A 17,472-nucleotide genomic window follows, 5' to 3' on the forward strand; every position below is an offset into this window, starting at 1 on the left:
AGCCAGCCAGCGCTGCCTTGAAAGCCCAGCTGCAATGGGGCTGTCTCTCTCCCTACCCCAAGACAGACGCCTCCTCAGGGCTCAAAAGCACTCGGGATTGCAGCCCGGGTGGGGGAGAGCAGGACTCAGGTTAGCTCACGCTGGGCGCGGAGCAAAGAACCTGACCCTGCAGATTCAAGCGATTTCTTTGTGAGCCCCGGGCCAGAACAGACTCTGCACAGCTGTGCTGCATGGAACAGGTTGACAGTAGAGAAGCGCTGGATTTTTTTGGGGGGGACCTGGAACATTCAGGAGCTTTAGTGCTGCCACAAAATCAGCCCCATCAAACCCAGTGGCAGGGGCTGGGTTACATGAGCCGGGAAGGGGTCAACGCCTGATTTTGTCAGATCCACATTAGGAGCAATGAGATCCAGCGGCTGTCCAGCCATCCGGCCTCGTTAGTAGGCTCCTCACTAATCCAGAGCCACACCCTGGCACATGTGAAGGGACTGACCTGAAAGAGGTCTATAAAATCATGCCTGGTGTGAAGAATGTAAATCAGGAAGTGTTATTTACTCCTTCCCGTAACCCACGAACTAGGGGTCACCAAATGAAATTAATAGGCAGCAGGTTTAAAACAAACAAACGGAAGCATTTCTTCACACAATGCACAGTCAACCTGTGGAACTCCTTGCCAGAGGATGTTGTGAAGGCCAAGACCATAACAGGGTTCCAAAAAGAACTAGATAAGTTCATGGAGGACAGGTCCATCAATGACTATTAGCCAGGATGGGCAGGAATGGTGTCCCCGCCTCTGTTGGCCGGAAGCTGGGAATAGGCGACAGGGAATGGGTCACTTGATGATCACCTGTTCTGTTCATTCCCTCTGGGGCACCTGGCATTAGCCACTGTTGGAAGACAGGACACTGGGCTGGATGGACCTTTGGTTTGACCCAGTATGGCCATTCTTATGTTCTTAAAGATTCAAAGGACTGGCTTTTCCCTCCTCATCCTCCAGTTGGGGACACCCCCTTCCCAATACCACAGGCTGTAAAGCAGCTTGGATCTCTTTCAGTTCCTCACCCCTATACCCTGCATCTTGCCAATGGCAAGGCCAGAAACCTGGGTCACAGCACCTGAGAGGCAGCCGGGCAAGCTGGGAAGGGCACTGAACTGGGAGCCAGGAGACCTGGCTTCTACTCACGGCTCTGCCACTGATCTACTGGATAACCTTGGGCAAGTCCATGTCCCCTCTCCGTGCCTCTGTTTCCCCTTCCACCCTTTGTCTGTCTGACCTACTTACAGTGTATGCTCCATGGGGCAGGGACCCTTATTATATGTCTGCACAGCACAGGGCTCCAGATCGCTAAGTGCAGCCCTAAGACAAATACCCTTGGCTCCTCCGTCAGAAGCCGAGAGGTTCCCGGGGTCTGTTTTGCTAACAGCTCATTTGCTGGCTTTTTTGGGTCACCAGTGTAACCAACCACGTTCAGCGCCACAACAGATGATGGGAAGCAGCACGAAAGGGGCCATGGCAGAACTGGGGTTCCTGTGTGTCCCGCAGCCATTGGGGAATCCCATAGCTAACCCTAAGTAATAAATCCATACCGTACCTCGACAGCAAACTCCAACAGCTGGTTCAGGGCCCGGAGCATCAAACGCCATAGTTCTTCTGCATACGACCACGCTCTCCGGTTTGCTCGCTGGGCAGAGGTAGCAATCACAAGCTGCAGCCGCCTGGCATAGGTCTGCTCGCTTTCTGGGCTCTGCTTCACGCCTCTGAGGCTTGGCACCTGCCTTCCTGTTTTTTTGGGGGAGAAGCAGGGTACAGGGATAGATGGTGAGATATGGTGGAGGGGGATGGGCAAAGGTACCAAAAGAGGATTGTGCCCCTGAAAATGAGGTACAGTCTGCAGGGGGAGGGGAGCACATGCCCCACTGCCCCCTACTGGATGGAATCAAAACTGCTCAACTGGGTATCAGAGAGCTTCATGTCTCATGAAGATTCTCCAAGAGTTCAGGTGACAGGGGCAGAAGAGGCTTAACTTCAGTATGCTTCCCCTGCTCCCCCTCCCCATAGGCTAGGGTGGCAGATTTGGCTCATCTCCCTCATGGCAGAGGTGGGCCAAGTGGGTCTCAAACTTTTTTATTGGTGACCCCTTTTCACATCGCAAGCCTCCGAGTGCGACCCCCCCCAATACATTAAACACCCTTTTTAAATATATTCAACCCCATTCTAAATGCTGGAGACAAGCGGGATTTGGGGTGGAGGTTGACAGCTCTCGACCCCCCTTGTAATGACGTTGCAACCCCCCCCCGACTCTCAGTTTGAGAACCCCTGCCCTAGCCAAACTCCTGATCCAGCTGGCCCTTCTGTCTACAAGCATAAACCCAAGATCCAGATCCCCTTCCCAGTTGGTTAGGGTTGAAAGTCAGGATCCAGAGCCCGCTCCTCAAATCCCCAGCTTGAGCTAATCCCTACACTGGGGCAACCCCTGAAGATCTGTCCTGCACAGACAGCGAGCAAGGGGTTTCCGAGGGACTGCTGAGATCCCTGTAGGACCTTGAGCAGGGCTGCCAAGGGGCCTGGCTAACCTGAGTTTGCACAGGGAGATTCCCTGACCCCCGACGTCACCGGGGGTTTGAGAGCTCAGCTCAGGGGCAGCGGGAGCTCACTGCAGAGCGACTGCAGGCTTAGGGGAGGCCCAGGAACGGGATGTTTAGACAGAGCTGAATGTTGGAGAAATGCTGCGAAGCAGAATTCTGCTCCAGGTCATTGAGCAGCAAAGGCCCAGTGGCGCTGGGGGAGCTCGGGGCAGCAAACTGCCTTTGTCTGCTCAAATCCCTGTGCAAAGCGCCGCAGGGTTTTGTAGAGGCTTTTGATCAGCACAACGGGTTTAACAGTCCCGGCGTGCAGGTCAGTGCTTGGTTGCTGCCCTGCAGGGGGCAGCATGTGCAAAACAGTGCCCATGGGCAACCCTACAATAACAAACCAGGATGTGCAGCCTAGCCCCCATGGGCAACCCTACAATAACAAACCAGGATGTGAACCCGACAATAACAAACCAGAGTGTGCAGCCTAGCCCCCATGGGCAACCCTGCAATAACAAACCAGGGTGTGAACCCTACAATAACAAACCAGGGTGTGCAGCCTAGCCCCCCATGGGCAACCCTACAATAACAAACGAGGGTGTGCAGCGTATTGCTTACAGACATCTCTGCAGTAACAAAGGCTACGCAGCCCACTACTCACAAGCAACCCTGGAATAGCAAACCCTGTCGCAGCGACCTCCTGTTAACAAGCCAGCACATTCCGCCTGGCGTTCAACCAACCCCCAGCTCGTGCTTGTAGCTCTGGAGGTCCCTGGCTCAATCCCAGGTGCGCCACGCTCTCATGGAAGGAGTGAGGCCTGGCGGCTGGATTCCACCCCGAGTGCCGTGGTGGTGAGCTAAGGGATATCCACCTGCCCGCCAGCGATCCCCCTCTCTGGAGGCCTGGAGCGCCGCAGGTCACACACGCAGATACAGCCAGACCACCAGGCCTGGCAGGCAGTCTACGTGCCAGAGCCCCTGTAGCCTCAGAGGGAGTGCGGGTGACACAGCAGCCAGAGGTGTTTGCAGAGCGTCACCAAGCCCAGGGGAAATTGGGAATGACAGCAGTTGAACAGACAGCAGCCCCCTGCCCGCCCCCAACCGGCACATCAGCACCGGGGTCACCTGCAGCTCAACGGACAGGCAGGAGGAGGCTGGGATGCATGGGAAGGAGGGTTGAGAGGTTAGAGCAGGGGGCTGGGAGCCAGGATGCCTCAGCTTCACTCCCAGCACCAGCAGGGGAGCGTGGGCTAGTGGTTAGCACTCCAAGTACCTCCTGAATTGGCTCCGTCTAAAGCCATGCTGCATGCAGCGGGGGGGCTGCCTCTGGGAATCTGGGCTTTGCCATTCCCTCCCACTTCTGAACACTGGCAGAACTGTGAGTCATGCTGGCCAACGGGCAGCTTGCCAGCAGGCCCCCCAACCTGCTGCTAGTGTCCACCTGGGACTGAGGGGGTTGGGGGGTTTGAGAGTGGGAACAAGGCTGCCATCATTCCTCTGGGGACCCCAACAATGAAGCTGCCAGAGAAGGGGGTCTGGTGGGAACCCCAATATCTCAGCTAAATGCCAAAGGAAGTGACAGACTGAGGGTACCGCTGTTACTCACTGGTTTCTTCCTCTGTGGCAGGGAGATAGTGGCTCGCGATCTGCTCTACGCGGCTCAGAGCTGCCTCGGCCCTGGGCTCCAGCACTTGGCCAATGACACTGGCATTCAGGACGATGTTCACCCCCAAGGCCGCAGTGCCCATCACGTCCTCCACAACCCTGCTGGCCCGCTCCCTCAGCCAGCCCACTCGCTCAGCGGTGCGGGCCTGCAGCTGCTCCATGCCGGCAGCCAGGCTGCCTCGCAAATTCCCGAGGACCTGGGGGCGACAGGGGCGCAGGGCCGGCTTTAGGCCAATTCCACCAATTCCCCCGAATCAGACCCCATGCCTAAGAGGGCCCCGAGCTGCTGGGGGGTGGGGCAAGTGGTCGAGAATCCCTTCCCTGGCTAGAGGCTCCTTTTTAAGTTTTACTCACTCGGCAGCGCTCTGGGTCTTCGCCGGTGGGTCCTTCACTTGCTCCGGGTCTTCAGCAGCACTTCGGCGGCAGGTCCTTCAGTGCCACCGAAAACTCAGAGCTAGTGAAGGACCTGCCGCCAAAGACTAGGAGCGCCGCCCAGTGAGTACAAGCCCCACGTGTTTTTTTATGTTGTTTTTTTTTACTCATCCCTGCTGGGGCCCCATTGAAACTGTTCGAATCGGGCCCCGCGTTTCCTAAAGCCGGCCCTGCAGGGGCGAACTCACATCAAGAAGGGGGTCCATTGATTCACAGGTGGCACCGTTACACGGGGGTTGGGGCAAGCAGAGGGTTAAGTGTTGGGCTGTATAGGGAGAACAGTCCATTCGAAGCCCCCAGTAGCATAAGGGGGAACAAGGAAGAATGAGATTAAGGTGTGGGTAAGCGTGAGGGGAAGGTAAATTTGGGGAGGGGGGTACAGGAAAATTTGAGGTGAAAGTTTGTGGCGAGGATAAAGTGTGCAGGAACATTTGGAGGGCTCGTTGGCATGAGTTTCAGGTGCAGGGAATGGTCTGAGGAGGGTGAATTTGAGAGCAGGGGGTGGTACATGGGGCTAGGGAGTCACAGAAGGGTCGGAGGAGGGGCACAGTGGAAGGCTGCGGGGGGAGTTACCCTGCTCGGTGGAGGTTTCTGGGGGACATGGCACATGGGCACAGTGGCCTGCTCAGAGCAGAGCTACGGGCAATGCAGTCTGGTGCAGCCAGGCCGGGGACCAGGAGAACCAAGCGCTCTGCTCTTCCTGCAAGGCTCCACGTCTCCCTTTCTCCCAGGGCAGCCAGAGGGAGAGGAGATCTCTGACTGGCAGCCGCATCCTTTGCCTCTGGGGCCCTGGCAATGGCTTTCAGCTGCAAAGAGCTATCTGGTGGCGCCCTCCGCTGGCAATGCCATGTATGGCAGGTGTGCATGCCACCTGGATACATGCTTTTGGGAAAATACCCTGGCACAGTTACCTCCCCCATCGCAGCCGGGGCAGTCTGTATGGCAGCAAACTGGCCTGCTGCTTATCTGTAATGAGAATGCCCACACACTCAAGTCTATCAATAACTTTTTTATGTACATCCAAATCAGGGTGCCAACAAGGATGAAATTGGCAGCTTCTTTCCCCTATATTCGACAATGGGGGGGGGGGGAGGGCTTCTCTTAGAGCTCCCAGAGTACTTTACAAGCACAAACAAACAAAGGATCATCTGCTCCCTACAGGGCAGCAGAAATTATCCCCCTTTTGCAGGTGGGGAATCTGAGTCACAGAGCTGGGATGCGAGTCGCCCACGGCTACACAGCTGGGAATAAAAAGCAGGAGTCGTGAATTTCAGCCCCCCCATTCTCTAACCACTAGACTCTACTCCCCCCTCCTAGAGTTCAGAATAGAATCCACAAGTTATGACAAGGAAAACGGGATGGTTCTGCGATTGTTTTCTTAGTCACAGCATCCACGGCACCTCTGTCAGATCTCAAAGCATAACCCCCTCCAGCAACGGGTCTTTTACCTCGTCCGCTGACTGATCCAGAATGGGGAATCTCGCCTCCAGCTCGGCCACGCCTCTCAGTGTGTAGCTATTAACTGCAGCTACTGGGCAAGAGAAAGCCATATGCATATCACAAATGAGCACCCAGATCTCGGACTCAGTAGGGTGCCAGCCTACATGGGATGGGTTGGGGATGTCTGTGAAATCTGGATCCAAATCTGGGTTCGAGTTTCAAGTTAGGGCTGTTGAAAACTTTCTGTCAAGCCTGGTTTTCAATGGAACCTTGAGTTACTGAGTAAATTACATTTTTCACAAAAATTGTTTCCCTCTGGCAGAAACTTCAATTCTCTTTCAAAAAACCAAACGCCCCCAAGCCAAAATATTGCAGTTCTGAAATGCTGCAAGGCAAGGCCAGTGCAAGGATGTTTCGTGCCCTAGGCGGAACTGCCACCTTGCGCTCCCGCCCTGAGGCACCTCCCCCGCGGCAGCTCCCCCCCTCCACCCTGAGGTGCCCCCCTTGCGGCAGCTTCACCCGGAGGACCCCCCCAGCCCCAGCTCACCCCTGCTCCGTGCACAAGCACCATGGGCACACTGTCACTGCTTCACTTCTCCTGCCACCCAGGCTTGCGGTGCCTAAGCTGATTGGCGCCGCAAGCCTGGGAGGCGGGAGAAGTGAAGCAGCCATGGCGTGCTTGGGGAGAAGGCAGGGCAGGGGTGAGCTGGGGCAGGGAGTCCCCCTGTGTGCTGCCTGCCCCCACTTACTTGCTGCAGGCGGCCCTCCCCATGCCCCCCTGCCCCAGCTCCCTCTGCCTAAATGCCGGCAGCAACTGGGGCGGCCGAAGATCTGGCCACCATGGTCGCTGCCAAAGAAAATGGTGCCCCTCCAAATCCCAGCACCCTAGGTGACTGCCTAGGTCGCCTAAATGGTTGCACCGGCCCTTCTGCAAGGGGATCCAATGGGAGTTGTAGTCCTGGTGCTCCATGCTTCCATTCTCCTATAGGAGTTGGGCTCCCCTGTTGGACTTCATCTCCTATGAAGCACTGCCTCTCCTTGGCCAAGAAGGGATGCTGTGGTGCATCATGGGAGCTGTAATCTGGCCAGGGAGCCCCACCTAAAAGGAGAATGGAGGCATGTCGCATCCGAACATTCACTTAAAATTTGCTGCTTCCATAAATATTCCTGCCACTAAAAGCTCATCCTGGACAGTATTTGCAGGAAGTGAACACAAAAGGGGCATGGGATCAGGGTAGCTGGGTTGACCTGAAACACCTCACCTTAGTAGCAGGATTCTAGTCTGTTATGAAAGTGTTAACGGTGTTTGCTGAGCTGCTGGTACAAGTAGCTCATTACCCTACTTGGACAGAAGGGAGCTGGGAGTGGCTTTCTGGGGAAAGAGGATCTAGGGTGTGAGCTGAGTAGTCCTGTGGGAGGAACCTTAGGAGCCACCAAGCCTGGGGAGAAGATTTGAGCTGAACTTGGTTATCTTGATGCTGTTTGGTTTGCAACAGAAGACCAACCCTGGTGAGGGGGGATGGGTTTGGATGCCATGTAGAGGGTAGACTTCCTTTGTAGAGCAGGTTGGGAGGTGGCTGGACTCTTGCGCCAATGCTTTGGTGCCATTCTGCCTTCACTTCAGAAGTGGAAATATGAAGGCAGGGCAAAGAAAGGGCCATTCCCATGCCGCAGTCTGACCAGTCCTAGCAATGTCACACAGGAAGCCTCCCCCCTACCCCCCCAGTCATACTCACTTGGCACCTCCAGCCTCTGCACGACAGGAGTGGCTGCCATCACAGCCACCCCCACCATGGTGCTCACGCTGCGCTCTGCCATGTCATGGAAGAAACCCACCACGGGGTGGGTACCTTTTATGTCCGCGTAAGTGAACACAGCAATCTGATAAGCCGAGTTGAACAGAGGGATACTAGCGATGCGCCCCAAGGTGTTGTCCTAGAGAGGAGGAAAATGGGACTCACGGGAGTCTGGCTTGCTGGCAAGCATCTTTACAGAAGCATGTCAGTGTCGTTGCCTTCAGGCCTGAATGGCAGCTATCCAACCGCATGATGGCAGCTGCTAAGCACAGCCCTTAAAGTCACCCTGCCATCCTGGAAACCCTTCGCTGACTTCCAATGCATCAAAGACAAACCCACTGTCCTCCCTACAGGGCTTTGAAAGTCTCCCCACCCACCTAATACAAAGTAACATTATTGGGAAGTTGCAGGCAGTTGTTAACAAGTTCTATTTAACTGAATGTATCGGCAGTTAGATCCTGGAGGAAATGCTGTATTGATAGCTGTGTTGCAGTTCTTTTTTGATCTCTGACTCCTGCCTACGTCTCTAGGACTGACCCACATGCCCTATAAATGCCATTTAACTGAATGGACAGGCAGCAAGATCTTGGAGGAAACACTATATTAATAGTTGTGGCCATGTTTTGATTTTAAACCTCTTTCTTATCTGAGTCTCTATGACGGACTCTTTTGTAGGTGCAGAGTCACACCTGCACGTTCCATCTACTCCAGCAGCTGCCCCAGGATTACACACATTGGTGAATACCTTCTTTGCACTGGTTTCCTCTCTGCTGCCGGCGTTCTTCCCATTCCTTTCTCCTCGCTGCTCTCGTTGGGGACAAATCCCAAAGCCCTTAATCAGGAAAGACTCCCACTGGCTTAGTACCTCAGATCATTAGAGTGAGGAGATCAAAACTGCAGCCGCCACCCCAGCCTGCTCAAACTCCTGCTTCTCCGCAAGATTTTTTTGCTCTTTTTGTTGTTTGCAGCCAGGGCTGTGCAGAGCCTCATCTCCAGCTGCCCTTCGGTGAAGCAGTCTTATCCAGGCCTGCTGTACATCAGCCCCCTAAATGCCTCATCCTCCAGGCCACCGCAGGCCCTGCTCCCTCTACAGTTTAGCAAAAGGCTCACCCCAACCCCGGTGCCCTCAGAGCGTTCCCTGTCGTGTCCAGCCCGAGCCATGGGCCATGCAGACTATCCAGGTGTGCTGTGCCCAAAGGAACAAAGAGTGACACGGTGCAACCACAACATGCTTCCCAGAGCCTAACCTTAACAAACAGCTTAACCCCCCCCCATCTAAAGACGTTTCTCTCGCCCAGCATTCTCGTCGGCATTTTCCACCATGCCTGTTGAGTCCGTCTTTGCACAAAGGCCACTCGCTGTCCATTTTCTTCCTCAGTGAAGGGCGCCGGGGGTCTTCTCCCTCCCACATACAAACACAGCAGCGCAGACCTTTGAAGTGCACCTCAAGGTCTCCTCCCCCACCACACCCACGCCTGCTGTTTTTCCTCTTCCTGAAATTCTCACAATCATTCTTTTGCATTCAGTTCAGACTGGCGGCAGGTGACCCCTCGTGAACCAGACCACACGCCGGTTAAATGGACACAGGTGGTGGGATGAAGATCTCAACCTGGTTTTTGCCCACCCGCCCTAGACACAGACGATCCAAACAGTTTTTGCAGTATAGAGACATGACCTCTCCCCTCGCACCCGGAGACACGTTTCACAATGACACGGGTGACCTGCGTGAGACCGGCTTTCATTTGAGACATTCTCTGGGGAACAAAAACGTACATGCCAGACTCAGGAGATTCCTGTAATGCACCTGCAGTTCTCTATGCCCATTCCAGGTGGCAGTGAGATGCTCCCGGTCAGACACTGATTCTTCCCATTAAAACAAACGGGGGGTTTTCTCCTCCCTCCATCCCAAGTAGAGACGGAAACAGAAAACGTGAAACCAGGAGATTTGCCCCAGTCTTTGCAGTCAAATCCTGCACCCTCTGCTCCAGGGCTAGCTTCTTATCTAGGGCCCGATCCTGCCCACATAACTCCACTCCCATGACTAATCCCCTTGCTTTTCACAGCACTCCTCAAAGGAGTCAAGGCTCAGGACTCACACCTGCAACTCTCTACAGGTTAAAAGCGATGTGATAACTGCTCTTTTTTCAAACTCGTAAGTAACACCGGCCCTTTAAACTTCGCTGCAACCACATGAGTCAGTAGGGCACTTTACGTGGTAGGGGGGATGTTAAAACCATACTGCAGCCTTTGTCCAGACTTGCGCACTGCTATAGAAAGCCCCAGGGCCTATGGCGGGCGGGAAGTCTGACTCCATTACAGCGGTTCCTTTGGGCTTTATAATCTATGAATGCAAAGGCCCCACATTTGTGTGACTGAGCTGGTGCCTATTATAAGCACATGTTGTCATTATGGCTGCTACTGAGCTTTCTCTCCTAATAGGTGAGGCGGGGAGTGGGGGAATACACAAGACACAGCCGTGGAGTACCTTCCTCTGCAAAGTTCTCAGAGCACTACAAAAGGTAACTGTACACAGACCACACCCAGCCTTAGGACCGTTACCTACTGCTATAAAGCCGGCATGGTAAATGACAGCAGGTCAGTGGCAGGCAGGTACAGAACCCGGGAATCCTGATTCCTGGCATCCAGCTCTAACCTCACCATGCTCCTTTCGGCATAGCTGTGATGGGCACTGAAGTTACTGACACCTTCTGAAAAGCTTCCCTGCGACATGTCTGTTGTTTCTGACAACACCCAACCGGGAGATGCAGCGCGGCTACATTTTGTCCTCACTTACACCCATCCCCAAGCATAAATGAGGGCAAAACGTGCCCTTGTGACACCCAGTGTGTGTGTGTGTCAGTGGGAATAATGAGCAGCACGGATATCAGCTTGTTGGCCAGTCTCCATGGAGATGCGTCCAGGGGTCAGTACAGACTGCGCAGGATGTGATAGGCATACAGGCAGAATGGAGTTGATCCTCAGCTGGCGTACACTGGGGGATGACCACTGAAGCCATTTCAGCTGTGGCCATTTATACCCACTGAGGTTCTGGGCCCAAAGTCTGAACAAATTGCTCTGCAGATAGGGTAACCAGATGTCCCGATTTTATAGGGACAATCCTGATATTTGGGCCTTTGTCTTATACAGGCACCTATTACCCCCCACCCCGGTCCCGATTTTTCGCACTTGCTGTCTGCTCACCCTATCTGCAGAACTTGGGGGCTTTGTCTGCATACACCACCTAGCACAACAGAGTCCTGGGCCATGCATGGTGCTCCTGGGTACTCCCATAATACACCTAATAATAGTTCCACAGGGAGCATCCATGCAATCTTTCTATTTAACATAACCAAAAGGCAGAAATGTATTGTCTATGTGGCATGGCCTCCCGTGTGCCTGCCTGAATCTGATGGGCAGGGATAAGAGAATGAACACGATGAAATCTACTCACATTCTTTAAAGCCATGCTTCCCGCTCAGCAAGTACAGGGGAAATGGAGAACGCTGGAATCAGCTGTCCTGCGGTACCACGAGGCTGCTCTTCTTCCTAGAAACCAACCAGTGGGGGAAAGAAAGTTTCCACTGAGCAGCTTCTATGTTGGAGAAGTCTCCACCCCTTTGCCTTCGATGGCTTTAATTGTTTGCTTGTTTGTTTGAAAAGGGAGATGAGCCCTGACACACGTTCATGTGACCCTGATGCGTTCCGGCGGTCAGCGCTTGCCCCCGTGTCAAATTTCTCTCTGAGGGCATCTGCAGAGATGTTGCTGCTATGGGAAGTCTGCAAAACAGCCTAATTAGGAATGGATTCAGGGTGATGCCCGGAGGGACCCTGGGAAGATGGGTTTGTTATTTTGCAGGCCCCTTTGCCTATCTGCCAATTGTTTTTGAACCGTACCTCTACATATCTGGGGATAAAGCTTGACTGCTCTGGGTCCTTTTGCCAACACATCGAGAAGACACGAATTAAAATCCAGTCAAGAGTCGTATCTCTCCTCAGCTTACCAGCCACTCGTGTGGTGCTGGTGCTCCAACCTCATGGCTATCTACCCAGGTCCTAAATACCGCACCTGCGAATGCAGTGCGGCAGCTTGGAGCTCCAGTCATCATTGTGGCAAGCTGGACTCCATGACCAACACTTTCCTAGTGGGACCCAGACAACTCCAGTCTCCAACCTTCCACTCCTGGCTCGTATTGACCCTCCTACGACAAGGCTTGAAGGCAGAGCCCTGGCCGCATGACTGCACAGAACTACCTATCAGAACAGCACATTTCACGTCATCTCAAAGCCGCCTCAAAAATGCTGGCAAAAATCAAAACGCTCCTTTGCTGAACTAGTTGAGCCTCTCAGACAGTACATCAGATGCAACTTTTCTAAGGAACAGTGGCAACAGGTGGTGAATGCCATGCCCAGTCCCGGGCCCTACTCACTGGGTATGCTCTGCCACTGACTTGCTGCAGCTGTGAACAAGTCACTTCCCTTCTCTTTGCCTTCTTTTCTTCTCTCTAGTTCTCATGAGCTCCAGTCCAGTGGCCAATCTGCTGGATCACACCTGCTTTGCAATGTAAGTGCAAAGCCTAATCAGCTCTGCTATGCTAAGCCTTTTATCCATAGCTCACATAAGATCTACGACTAGCCAATGTTTTGCCTTTGGAATGGACTCAGCTGTATGCATGAGGAGAGATTAGTAAGATTGGGACTTTTCACCATGGGAAAAGAGATGACTAAGGGGGGGGCTATGACAAATGTCTATAAAATCATGACTGTTGTGGAGAAAGTAAACAAGGAAGTGTTATTTACTCCTTCTCATAACACAAGAATTAGGGGGTCACCAAATGAAATGAATAGGCAGCAGGTTTAAAACAAACAAAAGGAAGTATTTCTTCACACAACGCAGAGTCAGTTGGTGGAACTCTTTGCCAGAGGATGTTGTGAAGGCCAAGATTCTAACAGTGTTCAAAAAAAGAGCTAGATAAGTTCCTGGAGGACAGGTCCATCAATGGCTATTAGCCAGGATGGGCAGGGATGGTGTCCCTAGCCTCTGTTTGCCAGAAGCTGTGAATGAGCGACAGGGGATGGATCACTTGATGATCACCTGTTCTGTTCATTCCCTCTGGGGCACCTGGCATTGGCCACTGTCAGAAGACAGGACACTGGGCTAAATGGACCTTTGATCTGACCCAGTACGGCCATTCTTATGTCCAAACCGTGCTCCCAACTGGAACTCCGCTGTAATGGCTCCAATCCTCCTTGCCCTTGTAAGTTACCATGTGAATGCTGCCTCCTCCAACAGAAACATCTGTTGCAAATTAAGAGACACAAGATGACAGGAAAATAGTAGCAGCTTTGCTTTTTAATTCATTAGTTTGCAAACTGCCCTGTGTCTTCTTAAACCTGAGGAAGAGCTTGGTGTAAGCATGAAAGCTTCTCTCTTTCACCAAAAGTTGGTCCAATAAAAGATATTACCTCTCCCACCTTGTCTCTCTTTTTAAACTATTTACTAGTTAATTGTACCATATTTACATCAAACTGACAATGTGATTGTTAGAGACACTTTGCGGCTGTCTATTGTACATTTTAAGCGTCAAGAAATTTAACAATATTGCTCTAAAATGTCAAAACCTTCATGTTAACCTCATAAAGAAGCTGCTAGCAACTGGGTTTGCTAATGGCAGAGTGTGTGTTAATAAACAGACTAAAAATATCACTATAAATTTTCACTTAGCGTAACCCCCACCCATTTAACTGATTTATGCTCGAACTACTCTCTCCTTCACCAACATTAGGAAGTGTCAGAGCGACATCTAACATTATGCAACAATGGCACTTAACGGCTAAATTATTCTTACTGATATGTGATCTTCTACAGGCTCTGTACTCAGCCTGAGATTAGCACCTGCATAATGCATATGGGTCACGGATAGCCACAAAGACACAACTCTACTTACATTTTACCTTGACAATTTGAAACATCTTCATTTCGCAAGCGGTGGCAGAGCTGTGACCCAACTGAAAGTCTGGAGCCCAGTTCCTCTTATAATCCCCTTGCTATCTGGTTAACAAGCCGTCAGTTTTCTCTTGCTATAGCTTATCATACTGCAAAGCAGCTAAAATCCAAGTTACCCGGTGAATGAAATATTTGTGTATGTACGTGCACAGCCGGGTTTTTCTTCACTAGGGCAGGTAGCAGTTCTCAATCTTTTCCATACTGGGGTCCATCCATTCCATCCCTTTTAGCACGAGGGGAGGGCAGCATGGCCACAACCCCTTGGCATCTGCTCACAAACTCCAGGTTGAGAAGCCCTGAGATAAGGTAAACAGCTGGGGTTCTAGAATACAGAAAGACTACACATTAAAAGTGAGTCAGTTAAGGAGCAGTTCCTGCTAAAAGGGTGCCTACATAAAAATGGCCTCCGGTTACTCAGATCTCTGCTTCCTGAACGTATGGAGCTCCCATTGCCGATGGAAAAAAAGATCTTCCTTCTGCTAGGTTAGCAGGAGCTAATACAGCTGCAGGAGAGAGAGCTGGAGTCCATTCTGACTCTTGTAGCACCAACAAAATGGTCAGCTAAGAACCTCCTACAGCAGTGATTAGGTCAGAAGCTGACCAAATAGCTGGGTTTTCACATCACGACTGGGAGTCTCTGGCACCAGCAATTGGAGGAATCGTCTTGACTTGCGAACTAACAACACTTGATCTACTTTGATCTGTTAAAATGACCACTCTGTTCCATTCAGAGAAATTAGGTTTTGCAAACAGTGGGTCATTAGATATTTGACGGATCATTTTATAAGGTATCTTTGTCAGGATGCACAGATGGTAGAAAGGATTATTTAGTGGCTTAAGTAAAGGGCTGGGAGTCAGGACTCCTGGGATCTAGTTCCAACTTTGCCACTGCCTTACTGGGTACTTTGGGGAAAGTCACATCATCTTTCTGTGCCTCAGTTTACCCATATGAAAAATGGAGATACCAGCTGCTGCCAAAGGTAGTTTCATACCCTCGTGGACTAATTTTTAAAGGTGCTGAGCAGCTGCAGCCCCTGCTTATTTCACTACAATTTGTGACTGCTCGGCAACTGTTGAGAATCAAGCTATTATATGCTGTACTAAGGCGACAAATGATGAAGGGGGGGATGAGTTTAATAAGCTACAACAGCTGCTCTGGGTACTTCTGGGGGCCACTAGCCCTTGATCCCCCAAGGTTCAATTTTCCATCGGGGTGCCCTTTTCCGGGTACCAGTCCCCTTCTCCCACAGGGATCTTTTCCAGCAGTCCGCCCCCAGGGTCTTCCAACACCGTGGCCTGCAAGGGCCCTCAGCTTCTTCAAGGAGGGATCCTTCCACTTGCTACTCAGTCTGGAATTCAGCTGCTTGTGGGGTGCAGCCCTTGTTGGTTGTGCTTCAATTTCCCCACCACAGGGCAAAGGCTCAGCCCTCTTAAACCCTGTTCCTGGTAACTCACTAGCCCCACTAGAGTTTTCCACATCCTCTGCTGGACGGATTCAATTGGACTGTGCTGTGACCTTCTAGGCTTGAGGGCCCTGAGAACAGCCTGTGCTGTGTTCAGACACACAATAAACCTTTCTCTTTTATGCTGGCTGAGACCCACTGCGGAGTGGCCCTGAACACAATGGAAGTATAACCTCATGGATTGATAGCAAGCTTGTTATGTTGGACAGCAGACGACAGAGCTCTGTGCCACTCAGGAAACTTAGGGCTTGGCTACACTGGAGAGTTACAGTGCTGGTGGCGGCTTTACAGCGCTGTAACTTACTCCCCGTCCACACTGGCAAGGCACATACAGCGCTGGTTGTACTCCACATGGACGAGATGAATAAAGAGAACAGCACCGGCACCAGGGCCGGCGCTTCCATTTAGGCGACCGCCAGGATTTGGAGGGGCGGCATTTTGCCGCTCTCAGCAGCGGGGGGTCCTTCCGCACTCCGGGTCTTCGGCGACAATTCTGCAGCAGGTCCTTCACTCGCTCCGGGACCCGCCACTGAAGTGCCCCGAAGACCAGGAGCGCAGAAGGACCCTCCCACCGCAGAATTGCCGCTGCTGACCGGGAGCGCGGAAGGACCCCCGCCTAGGGCACCAAAAACCCTGGCGCCGCTCCTGGCTGGCGCTGCAGCGCCAGTGTAAACAGTGATTAATCTTACTACGCTGTAACTGATCTCCGGAACCTTCCCATAATGCTTTTAACTAAAGAACTCTGTTTTGTTATGATGCCTCTCTGTTTTGTTGTGAACTCGGGAGGGGCTGCGGGAGCTGCTTATCTAAAAAACAAACAGCAATTGTTTGCCGGAGCAGAGGCAGGCAGGGAATGTCCACAGCTAGTGTTTGCTTGAGGAGAGAAACAGGGGGCGGGAGTCCGTCAGAGCAGCTGCTTATCTGGTCTGAAGGCTGCTAGTTGCATTTAAGAGTGAATGAGAGAGGGGTGGGGGAAGTGGTCGGAACTTGCAAGGCAGGGAGCTGACACAGTGTGGGCTCCAAAAATCCACCCCCACGCTCCCTGTCACACTCCACTCCACCCCCCTCTTTTGAAAAGCACATTGCAGCCACTTGAACGCTGGGATAGCTGCCCATAATGCACCACTCCCAACCAGAGCTGCAGTGTGGCCACACTGCAGAGCTTTCCCTACACAGCTGTATGAAGACAGCTGTAACTCCCATCGCTGTACAGCTGCAAGTGTAGCCAAACCCTTAAAGAGACACTGGGCTGGATTCTCATTTAACCTTAAGGCCCCTTTACAGGGCTCTGGCTGCGTATAAGCACCGTAAAGGAGGCCATTCACACTCACTTTAAGGGCCCTTTGCAACAGTGCCTGAGTGGTGTGAAGGGCAATGAGAATCAGGTTCAGCAAATTACTCTTGATTCATTCATTGCATGATGATAGCCAGAGAGCAAGTTCTCAAACCCTCTGACTCGAAGAAGTGGTCTCTCTCTTAGCAGGCTCTGGCCACAGGGATTTTGGTGGGGTTGTAGTTGGCACACGAGACCTTGCACACACAAACTCCCGTCTCAAGGATTGAACCAGCTTCATTCAAGAGAGCTGGCAAGGTTGGAAACGTATCAAGTACTGTGTTTGTGAAACATGCAGGCTTGCTTGGCTGGTCCCTGGTTAAAGACTGCTAGCACACCCCTGCCCTGACTATATCAGATGCTTACCTGGCCCATTTCCCATCTGAGCACCTCACACTCTAACATAAAAAGAACAGGAGTACTTGTGGCACCTTAGAGACTAACAAATTCATTTCAGCATAAGCTTTCGTAGGCTACAGCTCACTTCTTCAGAAGCATCATTGCATGCATGCATCACTCACGCATCTGAAGAAGTGAGCTGTAGCCCACAAAAGCTTATGCTGAAATGAATTTGTTAGTCTCTAAGGTGCCACAAATACTCCTGTTCTTTTTGCGGATTCAGAGTAGCAGCCGTGTTAGTCTGTAACACTAACAAATATTTATCCTCACTCCACTCAAGGAGGCAGGGCAGGGCTGTCAGCCCCCTTGTATTGTTGTAAAAGCAGCAAAGAGTCCTGGGGCACCTTATAGACTAACAGACGTATTGGA

The 17,472-nt window shown here is 52.1% G+C and overlaps 1 protein-coding gene across 8 annotated transcripts in view; it reads right to left on the reverse strand.

Annotated features, from left to right (window-relative positions):
• The window catches only part of LOC115639402 (perilipin-2-like), a 54,008-nt gene extending 38,327 nt beyond the window's left edge, over nt 1–15,681 (reverse strand). For 6 of the 8 annotated variants that reach the window (XR_003997657.1, XR_003997656.1, XR_003997653.1 and 3 more), the window contains exons 1-5: nt 13,857–15,681; nt 7,845–8,043; nt 6,117–6,199; nt 4,178–4,433; nt 1,593–1,780 (exon numbers count right to left, since the gene is read on the reverse strand). Coding sequence is in view for 3 of the 8 variants with exons in the window: in XM_030542109.1 (XP_030397969.1) it covers nt 1,593–1,780; nt 4,178–4,433; nt 6,117–6,199; nt 7,845–8,043; nt 13,857–13,880 (750 nt within the window). In the remaining 5 variants the exon portion in view is untranslated. Of the gene's footprint in view, nt 1–1,592; nt 1,781–4,177; nt 4,434–6,116; nt 6,200–7,844; nt 8,044–11,355; nt 11,451–13,849 lie in introns of all 8 variants that reach the window. The other 2 variants (XR_003997655.1, XR_003997654.1) reach the window with 2 other exon arrangements.
• Between the last annotated feature and the right edge of the window lie 1,791 nt (nt 15,682–17,472).

This window comes from Gopherus evgoodei, chromosome 24 (assembly GCF_007399415.2).
Source record: "Gopherus evgoodei ecotype Sinaloan lineage chromosome 24, rGopEvg1_v1.p, whole genome shotgun sequence".
In the NCBI taxonomy this organism is placed as follows: Eukaryota; Metazoa; Chordata; order Testudines; family Testudinidae; genus Gopherus; species Gopherus evgoodei.